At 72.5% G+C, this 15660-nt stretch overlaps 3 protein-coding genes across 3 annotated transcripts; 1 reads left to right on the top strand and 2 right to left on the bottom strand.

Annotated features, from left to right (window-relative positions):
- Positions 1 to 118: 118 nt before the first annotated feature.
- Positions 119 to 2116, bottom strand: NDUFAF3 (NADH:ubiquinone oxidoreductase complex assembly factor 3). The gene is made up of 5 exons (XM_075432558.1): positions 2047 to 2116; positions 1759 to 1951; positions 1619 to 1685; positions 1321 to 1421; positions 119 to 1119 (listed from the first exon to the last, which is right to left on the bottom strand). The coding sequence occupies exons 1-5, from the start codon at positions 2100 to 2102 to the stop codon at positions 1024 to 1026; spliced, it is 513 nt and encodes a 170-aa protein (XP_075288673.1). The 5' UTR covers positions 2103 to 2116; the 3' UTR covers positions 119 to 1023.
- Positions 2117 to 6205: 4089 nt separating this feature from the next.
- Positions 6206 to 10693, top strand: DALRD3 (DALR anticodon binding domain containing 3). Its single transcript, XM_075432825.1, has 13 exons — positions 6206 to 6394; positions 6477 to 6757; positions 6834 to 7114; positions 7369 to 7427; positions 7526 to 7648; positions 7969 to 8039; positions 8641 to 8699; positions 8954 to 9036; positions 9138 to 9261; positions 9360 to 9418; positions 9529 to 9642; positions 9857 to 9925; positions 10162 to 10693. Exons 1-13 carry the CDS (start codon positions 6206 to 6208, stop codon positions 10279 to 10281), a joined length of 1632 nt encoding a protein of 543 aa, XP_075288940.1. The 3' UTR covers positions 10282 to 10693.
- WDR6 (WD repeat domain 6) lies at positions 10565 to 15568 on the bottom strand. The gene is made up of 6 exons (XM_075432824.1): positions 15469 to 15568; positions 12975 to 15399; positions 12550 to 12645; positions 12227 to 12343; positions 11917 to 12035; positions 10565 to 11799 (listed from the first exon to the last, which is right to left on the bottom strand). Exons 1-6 carry the CDS (start codon positions 15566 to 15568, stop codon positions 11315 to 11317), a joined length of 3342 nt encoding a protein of 1113 aa, XP_075288939.1. The 3' UTR covers positions 10565 to 11314.
- Between the last annotated feature and the right edge of the window lie 92 nt (positions 15569 to 15660).

Here is a 15660-nt window from a genome sequence, read left to right as displayed (position 1 = left end):
TTTTACGTGTGCATCAGCCCCCGCAACATGCGGGTGTCACGCCTGCCCACGGGCGCGTTTACCGTCAGCCGGGTGTGTCTTTCATGTTGCTGACTGAAAAAAAAATCACTCCACAGCATGGAATGTCAAATTAGATTTACACATGCTAAAACCAGGGCCGTGACTTACAGCAGAACTGTGTCAAACACTCATTAACGCAGCTAGCTCGTTAAGCACAGCTAGCCCACGGTCTGCCTCGAGGCTGGGGACCGCAGCCTCACACCCCTCCCTGGGCACGCGGAGGTGGCAGGGTGTGGGGCACGAGGCTGTGTTTGGGCACACGTACCCCCCACCCCAGCCCCGGGGGGGCATCCACCACCACGAGCAGTGACCCTCTGCGTGTGCCTTGCCTGGGCTGCGAGCCCGCAGGGAGACAGGGTGCAGCCCCCAGTGCTGAGCTGGGACTGACGGCAGCTCGAGGCTCCGTGAGGGACACGGGCGCTGCTGGGGGTACAAAACCCCGGCGGTGGCCCTGGCACCACGCATACTGCCAGGGAGCTGCGGCAGCTGGCCACAGCCGCCCCGCTCACCCGGCACACAGCCCGACGGTGCCTTACAGCCTCGCCCTGCTCCACGTTCACCACCACGCCATCGCCTCGTACTGCCAATTTATGTATTATTTTCCTTTTGGAGCCCGAAACGTGGCCAGGGGTGTGCAGCTCACCCCGCCAGCCTCTGCCCTGCCTTGGGGCCACGGGTTCCTGCTGCCACGGCGGAGCAGCGGGGTGTGGTGCGGTGCTGCCAGCAACACTCGGGCCTCGCACCGTGCCCCGCAGCCCCCAGCACTGGGCAAGGCGGACGGGAAACCGGGAGCTTCGGGGCAGAGCCGAGCCCGCGCGTTTCACAACAGCCTCCTGCGCGCAGAGCCACCACCCAGCCACAGCCGGGCTCCGACAGCCCAGTCCAGAGCGGCGATGGCCGGGGGCTCTGGGCAGGGCAGCGGAAGGGCAGCTTGGCCCGCGGCGGGCAGCGCCTACAGCCCCCCTACATCCCCCTGTAGGTGCCCCGCGGAGGGATGAGCCCAGCGGCTGCCACGCGCTTTTCACTCGTCAGGAAGTTGAAGGTTGCGCACGCGTTTGGCTGTGAAACAGAAGAAGGAGGGGAGTGCAGCCCCAGCGCCCGGGAGCAGACACAGCCCCCCCGGGGCACGGGACCCCCTCCCTCCTGCCCACCCCAGCAGGCAGAGCCTCAGGGTGCGGGGGGGGGGGGGGGGGGGGCCGGGCCTCCCAGTGGCCACCCCCCGCTGTCACCGGGGTGCTGCCTGTGCACCCCCCTCCTCACCGTGTCCTGCACCTCCACGGCGATCCCGCACTCCCGCATCCGCTTCAGCACGGCGGGATGGAGCCGCTCCACCCTGTCTCCCGTACCCAGCACCAGGATCTCTGCAACCGGGACGCGACCGCGGGCAGTGGGGGTGCCTCGGCCCGGACCTGCCCCCCCCCCCAAACCCCGCAGAGATCCCCGGGCCGCCCCACGGGAGCCCAGAGGAAGGGGCAGCCTGCCCGCCCGTGCCCCTCCGGCTGCGGGGCAGAGCGGGGCTGGTCCCGGGGGGGTGCGGGGCCGCGGCCGCCCCACGTACCGATCCGGGGCTCCAGCAGGCGGAACAGCGAGAGGCTCTGGTGCGAGATGTCCCTGTAGGAGCCGACCTGCGGGGAGGCGGAGGGCTCTGTGCAGGGCGCCGGGGGGGCCGAGGCCCCCGCCCCGCCGCCGGGCACTCACGTTCCACTGGAGGATGGCGCGGGGCAGGATGGCGCAGGGCCCCACCACTAGGTCCCCGCTGACGGTGAAGCCGCGGCTGGTGTAGCCCTCGAGGAACACGGCGCCGGGGGACTCCGGCTCCAGCACCGTCAGCCGCGTCCGCTGGTAGAGCTCGTCGTCCGCCGGCGTCAGGCGGTGAGCCCGGCACGGCGCCCTGCGGGGACCGGGACCGGCTCGCACACCTGGGGCCACCGCCCCGCCGGGACCTACCCCGCCCCGGCCGCAGGGTGACAGCACCGGTGCCCGTACCGGCCCAAAGCCCGCCGCGCCGCCGGGCCCAGCCCCCGTAGCCCCGCCACCGCCATGGCCCTCCCGCCGCCGCCGGAAGCGCGGAGAAGCCCCGCCCCCCGCCAGGCTCCGCCCCCGTCGGGCTCCGCCCCGCAGCGCCCCGCTACCGCCCCCTGGCGGGCAGCGCCGGCCCGACCGGGCTGGGACAGCGGCACCGGGCGCGGGAGCGGGGCCGGCGCGGGGCTCCCCGGAGCTCCCGCGTCCTGCGGGGGGGTCGGCGGGGAGGGACACACAGACCCGCCCCCTCCCGGCCCCGGGCCCCGGCCCGCCCCGACCTGCTGCGCCCGGGGCGGGGAGCGGCCGGCGCCGGAGCGAAACCGAAAGCGGCGGCGGCGGGGCGGGGAGGGCACCGCGGGCTGTGCTGACCCGGCCCCGGCCCCGGCGGCGCGGGGGTCCCGCCCGGGGCGCCCCGATCCCCGCCGCCGGGAGGGCCGCGGACCGGCCCGGGCTGCTGCGCCGGAGGCTGCGGGTCCGGAGGTGAGAGGGGAGCGGGCGGCTCCCGGTGCCGGGTCCCCGTCACCCCGCGGGCGGCCGGGCCGGGCGGCGGGAGGGACCGGGACCGGGGCTCGGCTGCGCTCCTGTCCCGCGGCCGCGGGGCGCCCGCCGGTCCCCGCGCCCGGCCCCGGGGTGCGGGGGTCGCCCGGGGTCCGCTCTGCCCGCCGGTGCCCCAGTTCTGCCCCGGGCTCCCTGCTGCGCCCGCGGCGCGGCTCTGCCCCGGCCCTGTGCCCCCGGCCCGCCGTGTCCCCGCCGTGGGGCGGCCGCTGCCCGCCGGGGCCGAGCCCCCCTGCCCCGAACCCGCGGGGCGCCGGCTCCCGGTTCCCCTCTCCCAGCCCTTGGTGGCGGGGCGCGGGGTCTCGGGGGGTCCTGGGGAGCCACGTCCCCCGCCCTGTGCCTCCCACCCGCGGCTGGCTGCAGGCCCGGCACCCCGGCACCACGCTGGGGTTACGAGGAAGGCCGCTGGCGTGGGCCGTGCCGTGCCGTGCTGGGGAGGCGTCGGGCATCCCCAGCACCCCGCGGGCGGGCACCCTCGCTCGACGGCAGGGTCCCGGCTCCGCCTTGGCGAGCACCGCGTGAGCGGCGCGTGGCGCTGGCGGGGTTCCCCGCGCGGTTTCACTTCCCCCCATGGCGGGCGCCCCGGGGCTGGGCGGCAGAGGGCCGGAGGCGCTGCCAGCACCGGGGCCGTGCCGTGCCGCCGGGCACAGGTGCCGGGGCAGGTGCTCTCCCTCGGGGACGGCTCGGGTTTCCGGGGCCGCTGGGCTGGCACCAGATGCTCCAGCTCCACCAGGGCTTTGTTCGGAGCCGTTTCCTTCTGGCTCGTCCGCACCGCCCTCCCCTTGGCACCCGGCCCGCGGCGCGGGGGGAGCCCGCGGCACAACCCCAGCCTCTCCTGGCACCCCCAGCCACAACCGGCCCGGCTGCGGCCCCTGCGCAGCTCCTCTGCCCCGGTGCCCGCGGTAAGTTGCCCTCTCCCCCCTTAGCCCGCCGGCTGCGACGGCCGCCCCGGGGTCGGGGTGGCGTGGTGGTGGCCCCTGTGCCCGTCCTTCCGCGGCGCGGGCACGGGCAACGGAATCCCAAAAGCAGCTGTCCCCGCTGCGCCCAGCTGCCCTGGGGTTTCGTTACCCGCGCTCCCGCCCCCGCCTCACCCCACGCGCCCTGCACCCCGCTGCCCGCCGCCGCCCCGTGCTGGGCTGTGCACCGGGCGACAGCCGCTCTCCCTCTCCAACCCCTCCGCGGGGCTGGAGCAGCACGTGGGGGGCCACGCTGGGAGAAGGGGGGTGTGGGGATGGGGGATCACTGGTGCCCGGCCTCATGGCTCAGCCCCCTGCGCCGGGGCCGGGGGCTCTCTCGTGCCACGGATGGCTAAAAATAGCAGCTCGCTTCCTGGGGACTGACTGCCGGGGCGAGCGTGCCGAGCGGCGGCCCCGGCTGCTGGCCGCAGCGTGGATGTGGCCACCACGGGTCGCGAGACGCTGCGCGAGCTTCCTGCCACTGCTGGCCCCTGCCGGGCTGCCCCCGGCCCGCCGGTGCCGGCAGGGGTGAGGGGTGCCCGGGCAGGGTCCGTCCCCCGAGAGAGACGGCTTTGGAATGACACGATCACTCCCGCTGAGCGGGCAGCCAGAGAGCCATCGGGGATGTCGTGTCTGTCCAAAGCTCTTTCGGCACCGCCGAGAGAACCCCGGGGCCGCCGCGCTGCTGGGCCTCACATGGGCGGCCGCAGGGACCCCGGCATGCTGCGGATGGGGACAGAGCGAGACTGGACCCCTCCAAGACGCGCCAGAAGGTCTGAGCAGGCTCCCAGCCCCCACCGGTGCGTCCCCCCCGGCGGGGCGGGCGGGGGTCCCGGGCGGCTCCTGCCCTGCGGACAGTCAGCAGTTGGTCTGGTGTGAGCAGCGATTCTCAGATCACCTCTTGGCTGTGGGTGGTGCAGGGAGCACCCCGCCGTGGCACGGCCCCGCACCGCCGGGGGGGCTGCAGCCACCCCCCAGCTGGGGACAAACCCCCGCTCCTGCCCCGGGGCTGCGGGGTCGCACTGGCTGGGGGTGCAGCCCCGGTGCTTCAGCACTGCCCGCAGAACCCCAAAACGTGCTGCCGCCTTCCTGGCAGAGCCCACGCACTGGGCCGTGCTGCCAGGATCTGCCCTCGCCCCGGCCCCTCGCGCGCCCGAGCCCCGGAGGAACCGGTTTGGGCCCTGCAGGCAGAGCGGCCCCCCCGGCCCCGCAGGGAGGGAAGGGCAGGGTGGCAGGTCCCCAGCGCCCTGGGACACGTGCTCCCTGGATACCCACTCCCCACCGAGGAGGCCCGGTGGCAGGGGGCTGCGTGTGTACCGAGCGCTTGCCCCCCTCCCCAGCTTGGAGCTGGCTTTGGCTGCAGCCCTGGAGGGGACGCAGGCAGCACTGTGGGCCCCCTCCCCGTAAACCTGCGCTTGAGGGCCCGCCACCACGGAGGAGCTCAGTTCTGCAGATGTAATCAAGAGCAGGATGGCGCGATCTGATCGTTCCCACCTCCTTCCTCCCGGGGCTGATGAGTGGGACACGTTTTGCTACTGTGCAGGGTGGGAGGGCAGCTCCTTATGCCTGTCCCTTCTTGCCGGGTCCAGAAGAGCAGCCAGAGCTGGGGCAGGGAGGGGGCTGGCAGGGCAGGCACCCGTAGCTCATCGCCCTTTGCTGGCAGAGCCCAGCTGAGGTGGCGAACTGCCCCTTGCAGGGGCCGATGGTGCTCCTGAAGCACCCCGCCACCTCCCAGCCAAGCCCCGGGGGCCTCGTGGCCGGCGCGGCTGAGCTCCAAGTCTGGGTCTGCCGGTCACGCAGTGCCCGCGGCTAGGGTCTGCCCTACACCCTCCGGTCTGTCCCAGACCACCCACCTGGGGCTGCTGGACCTGCTCCCAGAGCTCCTGGCTCTCCGTGGCCCCAGCAGCCCGGGGACAGCTCGCAGCGGGGCTGTGCCACACCAGCAGCTCGGCCACGCTCATCGCCCCGGGGGGCCCCGTTTCCTCCTGGGTGCGCCTAACCATGGCTCCCGCTTCCGCTCCACTGCCAGCGGTTTCGGTTCTGGGCCCCCCGCAGAGCAGGAAGGGGTGAGGTGTGGGTCCCCCTCCTCTCAGGGCTGGAGCAGCCCCTGGTCCCCAGCCCGGGGGTGCGGGGGAGCCCCAGCAGCCCGGGCTCGGCCCCGCCGGTGATCAGCCCCGTGGCCTCCCCTCAGGGTGCCGCCGCCGGGCCCTGCCGCGGCCAGGCCACGCTGGGGTGACACATGCTGGGCTGGGCCCCCACTCCCCGAGGCCTTTGCGGAGGCTGGCAGCGCCCGCGGGCACCCCGCCGCCCCCTCCCGCCCCGCCGGGCCCCACCGGGCCCCACCGCGCTTCCCAGGCGCCGGGCACCCTGCCCGCCACCCCCATCATGGCGGCCGCGCCCGGCCCGCCACGCACATCATGGCGGCCCCGCTCGTGTTCCCCCCAAGATGGCCGCCCTCCGCGCCCAGGGTGGCCGCCCGGGAGCGCCGCTCGCCGCGCCCAACATGGCGGCCGACAGTGAGGGCGAGAGGGCCGGTGTGACGCCACTTCCGTCCCACTGCGGCGGAAGCCGATGTGACGTCACTTCCTCCCTGCCGCGGCGGCCGCGCTGCCATGGAGATGGGCGAGGGCCCGGCGGCGGGCGAGGCGCGGCCGGGGGTGGCGGCGACGCTGCGGGCGCTGAACGGGGCTCTGGGGCGGCCCGGCGCGCTCTGGGTGAAGGAGAGCAGCGCCCGCAACCTGCGACACCGCGACTTCCTGGCGCCACGGGCCGCGCTGAGCGCCGCCTTCCCCGGGGGGCAGGTAGGCCGCGGGCGGGGCGCGGGGCAGGCCGCGGGCGGGGCCCACGCCGGGTCGGGCTGACTCCTGGCCTCGTCCCCCGCAGGTGCCCGCTGAAGTCGTGGCGGGCGTGACGGCGCTGGGCGGCGCGGGGGTGCTGGCGCTGCGGGGCTGCCAGCAGACGCCGGCGGGGCTGGCGGTGCGGGTGCGGCGGCCCGAGGCCTTCCGGCGCCTGCTGGGCCCCGCGGCCGGCCCGGCGCCCGCGGCGGGGGCGGGGTGGGCCGTGCTGCACTGCCCGGCCCTGCGCGGCCCCGCCGCCCTCCGGCCCCACCACCTCCGCCCGCTCCTGCTCGCCGACCACCTGGCCCAGCTGCTGCGCGCCCGGGGGTGAGTGCCTGGCCCCCGCCCCGCGTCCCGCCGCCCGGCCCTGCGCCGCCAGCGCCCGCCTCTCGCTCTCCCGCAGGGTCTGTGTCTGCCTGGTCCCTGCCATCACCGAGGAGCGGAACCGGGAGATCCTGCGGCAGCTCCGCATCGAATGGCCCTCCGGCCCCGGCGGCCAGGCGCTCCCGGACGCCATCTCGGCCCTGAAGCGGGCGCTGGGGCGGACGCCCTGCGCCGTGGGCTGGGAGATGGGGCCGGGTGCAGCCGCGCTGCCCGAGGACGTCATCTGTAAGGTGCACTTGAAGAGCTTCGTGCAGCAGCAGGGCTTGGCGGGCTACGACCCCAACCTGGACGTCCTGCTTGGTGAGCCTCGCGTGTACGGCAGCTCCAGCGTGACAGCGGAGGGGTGAACGGCCGCAAACACGCCGGGTTCTGTTTTTTCCAATTGCTTTTACAGAGAATAAGGGGTTTTTACACCCAAACTGCCTTCTCCTCTTAATCCCTTCAGTCTGGGTTGAGCCAGAACGGCAGACAGCCTGGGGCAGACCCGATGGCGCAGGATAGCGGGCGGTTGGCGAGCCCTCGTGTCCCGCACTGAGTGTCCTTCCTTCTTTCAGTGACGGAGGGGAAGCTGCGGTCCCTGGCTGAGCTGCAGCAAGCCGTTCTGCAGTGCATGGTGAGCAGCCCTGCAGCGCTGCCTGCCTCGGGCTTTCCAGCCGTCCTTCCCTCCCGTCACGTGATGGCGTTTGAGCTTCCTGCTGTGCTCCGCTGCAGGCTGGAGGCCAGGGAAGCCGCTGCAGCATCGTGCACGTGGTGAGCTGCGAGGAGGAATTCCAGCAGCAGCAGCTGGATCTGCTCTGGAGGATTTTGGATCCAGGAGCCCACACAGCTTCGCAGGTGAGGAACCTCCCACCCTCCTCGCTGTGGCCCCCGGCACCTCTGTGCTCAGCCAGCCTCCTTCAGTCCCCGCAGCGAAGCCTGAGGCCCAGCCTCGCCCCCCTGGGAGGCTTCCCTTTCCCTTGGCAGCCCCCCCACGCACTTGCCCAGGCGGTGGAGCAGCCCCTCTGCCCTTGGGATGTCAGCGCTGAAGAAGGAGGGGCGGAAGACAACTGCAGGGACACAGCTAGGACAGGGCTGGTTTCAGCCTGGTCCTGCACTGCGTTTCAATGGAGCTTCTCCAGTCTTTGACCCCAGCCCCGGCCTCTCTCCTCTTTCAGAAACACCTTGTCTGTGGGCCAGTGAAGGTGACAAACCCCTCGTCGCCCATTGGGGCAGACCAGTACTTCCAGTAAGTCTGTGTGTAGCCCAGCGCAGACTGCGCTGCTCGCCTGCCTGGCCCCATGGGCACCCAGGCAGCCACGCTGCAGCGCTTGGCGAGCTGGTGGTGCACAGAGAGTTCTGTGCGCTCCCTCCATTCTGCTTTTCTGTGGCCTCAGGGCTGTTTCGAGAGGACTGGAGGTGCGGAACGGAGCCCACAGGGCCCTCCCCAGTCCCTCCTCCAGCCGTGTTGCTTCTGGCCCTCTCTGTGCTGCTGGGGGGCTGCGGGGAGGAAAGGCAGCAGCCAGGAGCTGGGCACTATGGTGGTGCAGGGTGGTGTCTCCCTGCTGTCACACGGCCCTGGGGCGGGGGTGGCCTTTTCTTAGCCAAAAGGCAGAGCTTGTGCCTGGCGCAGCAGCTTCCTCGCAGCCCTCTCCGGGCAGCGGCACGAGGGGCTGGCCGCGGTGCAGCTGTCCCTGCCCGGCTCTTGGAGGTTTTGCACCGCTTTACTTGGCTGGGTCGCTGCTGCCGCTGGGACGCCCTGAGCAGCCCGAAGGCTGGGACAGTCCTGGGGCGCTCTCTGGGGCCAGCTCAGCCCAGGGGTGGTGGCTGTAAGCGTGTGTTCCTCCCAGGCTCCGAAAGCGCCAAATGTACGAAGCCTCTGTGATGAAGTACGGGGAGCTTGCGCAAGGTGAGGATTTGCTCTGGGGCTCCACGTGCGGTGCTCCCTCTCCCCCCCACCATGGAGCGAGGTGCTGACCTGGCTTGGGGGAAGCATCTAAACTGGGGCACAAGCGCAGAGCAGCACCCGCAGCCGGGAGCCAGGGCAGTGTGGTGGTCCCTGGCTTCCGCGGGAGCCCCCTGGCCCCAGGGCAGGTCCTTGCCTGGGCCATGACCGTACATAGGCACGGAGCGAGCTGTACATGATGCCACCTGCGTTCACAGATGAGGCCTGGACCGAAGTGATCGATACCCTCACCGTGGCAGCCATCAGGTTTGAGATGCTGACCACTGCCCACCGGAGCCAGGTAGGAGAGCGGTTTGCACAGAGCCAGGGCAGGCAAGCCGTGGGGATGCTGGAGCAGCTCCGAGCTGAGCAGCCTGGGCTGCAACTTCTCCCTGCCCTCAGCTCACCCTGGACCTGGAGGACAGCAGCATCTCCACAAAGGGAACCAAGAGCGGTGCCTTTGTGATGTACAACTGCGCCCGGCTGGCCACGCTCTTCGACACCTACCAGCGGGCTGTGGAGCGGGGTGAGCACCAGCCCCACTGCCCTCCTCCAACAGCCGCTCCTGGTATGGAGCTGCAGGGGCTTCCCGGGCATGACAGCGGTCTCCCACCTCCTTTCCAGGCACGTACCCACCTCTGCCACCAGCGTCGGAACTGAACTTCTCCTGCCTGCGGGAGGAGGTGAGTGCTGAGGAGGGGACTGCAGGGACCTGCGTGCCCTCAGCTCCAGTGATGGATGCTGCTGGCCCAGCAGGATCCGGCCCTCTCCGACACACGTAATGCTTTCACAGGGCGAATGGCTCCTGCTCTTCAACTATCTCCTGCCCTTCCCTGAAGTCCTGCAGCAGGCAGCACAGCTGCCCGCACCCACCAAGGGGGTCCGGATCACAGCCAACACGGAGATGGTGAGTGCCACGTGCCAGAGCACCCACGGGTGCTGCTCCAGCAGTCCCAGCCCAGGACAAAGCTACAGGGTGCTGCCCACCAGTGAGAGATGTAGGGGTGCTGCTGAGGGAAGAGACTGCACCAACCCGGTGCTTCTCCTGCTGCATGTGGGGTGGGGAAGGGCCCAAGACCGGCCAGACCCCGCCGTGCCAGCAGCAGCTCTCTGTCTTGCAGGTGTGCAAGTTCCTGATCCACCTCAGCATGGATTTCAGCTCCTACTACAACCGCGTCCATGTCCTGGGGGTGAGTCAGATGTCCCGCACCTGCAGTCTGCAGCCCTGCAGCCCTTCCCGGGGCTGGACTGCCACTGTGGGGCAGCCGTGGGGGGCGGTGGGCTCTGCGGTGCCAGCAGCACGGTGCAGCCTCCCGCCAGCCCCTCCAGGACAGGCGCCAGGGTGAGAGGCAGCAGTGCCTCTAGGGCCAGCCCATCGCGGGACCGTACGGCCACCAGCCCCCCGTCACTGCCCTTGTCCTTGCAGGAGCCGTTCCCTCACCTCTTTGACCAGATGTTTGCCCGCCTCCGGCTGCTGGGAGCTGTGAGGGATGTGTTCCACAGCGCCCTGGCAACTCTGCACCTGCCTCCGCTCAGCCAGATCTGAGCCACCGCTGAAGAGCGGTGCGACAGGTGCCGGGACAACGTGTCACGAGGGGAAGGACCGGGCACGGCCTCCGCGGCCAGGCGAGGGGCTGCCCCGCCGTCGGGCAGGGAGCCGGTGCTCCCCCTCCCCACGGCCCGCGCGGTTTCAGGGTTTGGCTGCGTCCAGCGTGGGAGATGGCTGTGCCTGCCACGTCCACAGCGGCACGAGGGAGGAGGCCTGCGGCACCCTGGGGAGTACCGGGGGAGGCAGCACTGGGGACCAGTCACAACACCAGACACCAACCTCGCTCGCCTCGAAGCCGTTTATTGAAGGCTGCTCCATGCTGGCAGGGAGCTCATGAGGCTCGAGGGCTCCTGTTGGACCCTGGGCCAGGCCCCGACACCGGGGTCCAATACACTTGTTGCTGGACAAATGCAGGCAGCTGGTTATCCTTCCTTGTGCTCCGATGGCGCTGGGTCCCGCTGCGGCGCAGGAACAGCCCCCTCGGCAGGAGAAGCATGGCAGGCGGCTGGGCCCCAGCTGGCACGGTGCCTGGCCCTGCAGGGTGCTGCTGCGGAGCGTCAGTGTACCCACGCCATTCAGCAGTGCCCAGCGCTGCGGGGTCAGGGCTGTCACGCAGGGCCCTGTCCCAGGGCGCTCGAGGCTGCAGCCTGCCCTGTGCTCGTGCTGGTCTGGCCTGGGCTTGGCCTCCTGTCATCTGCAAGCTCCCAGGGGCGGGAAAGCTTGGCCATGGGCTCCTCATGCCTTGGGGAGGAGGAACTCTTCCTGGGCAGGGTGGGCCCTGCCGACCCTACTCCTCCTCCCCTGCCTGGACAGGCATGGGCTGGTCCAGGAGGGCTCACATCTGCCTTCTGCCCTGGGACCGCCGGCCATGAGCAGCCCAGACGTGGCTGTGTGTCGCTGGAGGGGCCCCACGTACCCGTCCCCTCAGGAGGGGACACAGCAGCGCAGCAGCTGCAGTGATGGGCAGAGCACCGGCGCAGGGTGCTGTCCCCAGGCAGGCGGGGAGCGGGGTGTTCCGATGCCTGCCCCGTTACTGGGGAGCCTCAGGCAGGGGGTGCTCAGGGGGGGCCGTGCCCTGCAGCATCTCCAGCCCCTGCCCACAGAGCACGCAGCAGTACCGCAGCTCCCCCCCAGCCCCGGCCACCTCCCAGCAGTCCAGCTCGGCCAGGTCAGGCACATGGAAGAACGTGGTGCTGAGCTCGTCCAGCCCGCCTGGGCCCCGGTGCCACAGCGTCAGGCGCTGGTCCACCGAGGCCGAGAGCAGCAGGTCTGGCCGCAGCACCCGGATCCCCGTCACATGGGCGGCGTGGGCACAGGGCCTGGCCGCCCGCTCCAGGACGCGCAGGCAGGTCCCCGCTGCGGCCTCGCCCGTGGCCACCTCCAGCAGGCAGACGTGGACGGAGCCATCGTCGCTGCCGCTGGCCACCAGGTACCGTCCCTCCGGCGTCCGGCGGACGTGGAGGCTGTTGACGCCGCAGCTGTGGGCCGTGACGGTGAGCAGTGGGGCGCCCAGGGCTGGGAAAACAGACTCAGTCAGGAGAGCAATGCTCCGCCTCGCCCGGAGGGAGCAGAGCGGCCTCCAGCACGGCCTCTGCCACGGAGCAGGGCCGAGCTGCAGGCAGCTGCACCCACCCAGGGGCTGCATCTCGCCCTCCCCACGGCGCAGGGCGTCCGTCGCGTTGGCGATGGGACGGGTGATATCCCAGAAGGCGACGATGCCGTCGGTGGCTGCGCTGCACAGGAGGTGCTTCCTACAAGGGAAGTATTGGGGGAGCCTCCGGCCTGGCAACGGGCAGCCCCAAGGGTCCCTGCCGAGCCTCGGGGAAGCGGCAGAACCGCCCCTGCAGACCGAGGCCGCCCTTCCCTGCCCCTGCTGAGCTGCTGGCTGCCGTGCCTGTGAGGACGAACGCCTCTCCCCAGAGCCCCGGAGCTCGGGGCTCACCTCTCCCCTGCGGCCGGCACGTGCAGGAACGCCTCCACCTTCAGCACGCAGCGCTGGTGGTGAAACGACTCTGCTACCAGCACCAGCTTCTGGGCGGCCTCCAGCAGCCCGAAGACCCTGTGTCGGAGCAGAGGGCAGTCGGCCCTGGGAGAAGGGGGCTCCCATGGCCTCTGAACCCACTTCCCCCCGTGCACCATCCTGCTCCCGGCTCAGGGCTGTCCACGTCGACAGCAGCAGCCTCCCCCACAGAGCCTGCTCTGTTCCTGTCGTCTGTTGTCAGTCCTGCTCCATTCTCCTTGCCAAGCCCCACAACAGCTCCTCACCGGACTGATCCATCGCTGCAGGCAGCAGCCAGGAACTTCCAGGGTGTCGGCAGCTGCTCGGAGCTGGTCCCGGGCACAACTGAGAGGGACATGTACCTGCAGCAAACACGCAACGCTCACCAACACTTCGGTGACACCCACGGCCTCAGCAAGGCGGTGGCCCAGCAGAGCAGCCTGAGTCCAGTGTGAGACACAGCTCTGAGCACTCAGATGAGGCAGGAGTAAAGACCAAGCCCTTCCCTAACCCTGAAAGCCCCTTGAGGCCTGGCCACTGGGCACAGCACACCAGGGACGTGCCTAAAGCCAACCCGGCTCCTTCTGCCTCGGCAGAGCCTGCAGCCACGCAGAGAGGCCAGCGCAGCTCCCAGTGCTCTCCCAGACTGCAGTCACTGCTAACCCTGCCTCAGGCCGTCCCTGAGCATCACCTTGTCTCCGGGTCCATCTTGACAAGCTTGTGCCGGTTCTTCTTCCGCTCCCAGTGCTCGTCCAGCCGGTGCGAGGCCACGTGGACGACCTGGCAGGCCATGGCGCGCTCGGAGGCTGGGTCCCCAGTGCACAGCAGCCGGTTGCACTCGATCTGCGCCCGGCCGCCCGCAGAGAAGAGCAGGGCGGACAAGCCCTCACTGCCAAAGTCCTTGTCGCCGGGTCCCGCACCGGCCAGCGCCAGCGCCCTGATGCTGGAGATGTGGTCGCTGAGCCAGGCGAGGGGCACGGCTGCCCGTGAGCGCTCACTGAGCGTCAGGACGCAGACCGTGGTGTCATCGCTGCCAGTGACGAAGACGTTAAGGGCGGCGTGGCCGGGCACCCCCACAGCCCCCAGACGCCGCACGCAGGTGATCTCCCGCCCGTGCAGGGACGCCAGGAGCACCTGCTGCTCGCATGGCTCGGCCTCGCACTGGTACAGCATCACGTCCCCGCCCTTGATGAAGGCGAAGGCCTCAGCCGAGGGGCCGCTGCAGTAGCTCCAGGAGCGGTGCCCGCCGCCGCAGGGGATGCAGTGGAGGTTCTCGCTGGTCCTGCTGCTCCACACCACAAATCTGTAGGCGTGAAAGCCCAGCACGAGCAGATCCCCGTCTGGGGTGAAGCGCAGCTCCTCGATCCACTGCAGCCCTTTGCAGGGCCGGTGCTTCCGCAGCACCTCCAGCTGCTGGCCCTGCAGGCGGAGCTGGCGGTAGACACCGTCCCGGCCGGTGCTGTAAATGTAGCCCCCGTGGCACGTCACCGAGGTAACCCCTGCTTTCCCGTGGAGTCCAAAGAGCACGCACAGCGGCTTCTGGAGGTGGAGCGTCCCGTCGCCCAACAAGCGAGAGGGCTGCGACTCGCTGCCGACCGGGTCGGTGCCACTGTCGGTGACACCGGTGCCTTCCGCAGCCCGCCCCGGGGAGCCGCTGCAGGGGAAGAGGAGCAGGGAGCCGCGGCGGTCCCCGCAGACCAGGAGCCCTCCCTGGGGCGGGAAGGTGGCGCAGGTGTGCCAGCGGTCCTTGCAGAGGGGCAGCAGGTACCGTCCCATGGGCTGCACCCGGGGCGCCTGCCCGGGGCGGTGGGTGACGTCCAGCCAGAGCATCACCCCATCGGGCCCGGAGGCCAGGAGGGCGGCGGCGGTGTCGGGGGGCAGCCCAGGGCGGGGGGCCCAGCTCAGCCCGCGCACGGCCCCCTCGAACGGCCGCAGTGTGGCAGCGGCCCTGGGGCAGCCCAGGGCGAAGATGGTGAGGCACCCATCGCCGCCGGCCACCGCGCAGAGGGCCTGGGCCTCGCCAGGCAGCGGGGTGGCCACCAGCATCCCCCGGGCCCCTCCGGCGGCGGGGGGCTCGGGGGGGGGCAGCACCGGCGCCCACCGCCCCGCCGCTGCCTCGTAGGCCGCCAGCCCGCCCGCCTCGCCCAGCGCCAGCACCCGCCGCGGCCCCGCCAGCGCCACGGCCCGCGGCCGCCCCGGGGCCCCCAGCGCCTCCGGCAGCGGGGCCGCGCCCGGGGCCTCCCGCCGGGGCCTCCAGAACCGGACCCCGCCGTCGTCGCCGCCCGTGGCGAGGCAGCCGCCAGCGGGGCGCAGGGCCAGGGCCCGCAGAGCCCCGCGGTGCCCCCGCCGCGCCCGCCGCACGGCCCCGCCGCCGTCCCACTGCAGACAGGTGCCGTCCTCGCCGGCGCTGACCGGGCAGGGCCCCCGCAGCCCCACGGCGGCCACCCGCGCCCCGTGCCCGTAGCACACCAGCAGGCACGACCCCTCCCCGCCCCGCTCCCCGCCGCTCAGCTCGCCCACGGCCCAGAGCCGCACGCTGCGGTCCTCCGAGGCCGAGGCCAGCAGCCCCCGCGGTGCCGCGTAGCACAGCGCCAGCACCGCGCCCCGGTGTCCCAGCAGCCGCCGCCGCGGGGCCTCGGCCGCCGCCGCCCGCCACACCACCACGGCCCCCGCCGCCGTCCCCGCCGCCAGCGCCAGCCGCGCCCAGCCCGTCCCCGCCAGCGCGGCGCAGCGCAGCGCCCCGGCCCCGCCGCAGCTGGCCCGCCGCAGCCAGCTCCCGCCGCCCCGCCACTCGTAGAGGGCCACGGCCCCGCCGCCCAGCGCCAGCGCCAGCCGCCCGCCCGCCGCCCACCGCGCCTCCCACACCCGCGCGCCCAGCTCCCGCGCCGCCCCGCCGCCGCACGCCGCCAACCGCGCCCCGCCGCCCCGCACCGCCAGCACCGCCAGCCAGCGCCCGCCGAAGGCCGCCACCCGCACCGCCCCGCCGCCGCTCCTCCCGCCGCCGGGCTCGGCCCGCAGCCCCTGCACACTGGCCTCACGCAGCACGCTCCGCCGGCCCGCCGCCGCCGCCGGCCCGCCGCCGCTCAGCCGGAACGCCGCCACCTCCGGGCCCGTGCCTGCGGGACACCGCGTCAGCCACCAGGCCCGGGCCCGTTCCCGCCGCCCCGGCCCGGCCCCGGGCTCACCGGCCAGCAGCACGTCCCCCGCGAACTCCAGCGCCGTCACCGGCGCCACCAGCGCCACCGACTCCATCTTGGCGCCGCCGCCGCCCCGCCCGCCGCTCATTGGCCGGGCCCTGCCGCCCCGCCCACACAGCACGCGGCGGCACCGCCTCGCTCCCCACGCTTTATTAGCTCCGCCCCCCCGCCCAGCGCGGG

The sequence above is a fragment of the Opisthocomus hoazin genome, chromosome 11 (genome assembly GCF_030867145.1).
Source record: "Opisthocomus hoazin isolate bOpiHoa1 chromosome 11, bOpiHoa1.hap1, whole genome shotgun sequence".
Lineage (NCBI taxonomy): Eukaryota > Metazoa > Chordata > Aves > Opisthocomiformes > Opisthocomidae > Opisthocomus > Opisthocomus hoazin.
This window is presented reverse-complemented; position numbering and strand designations above follow the sequence as displayed.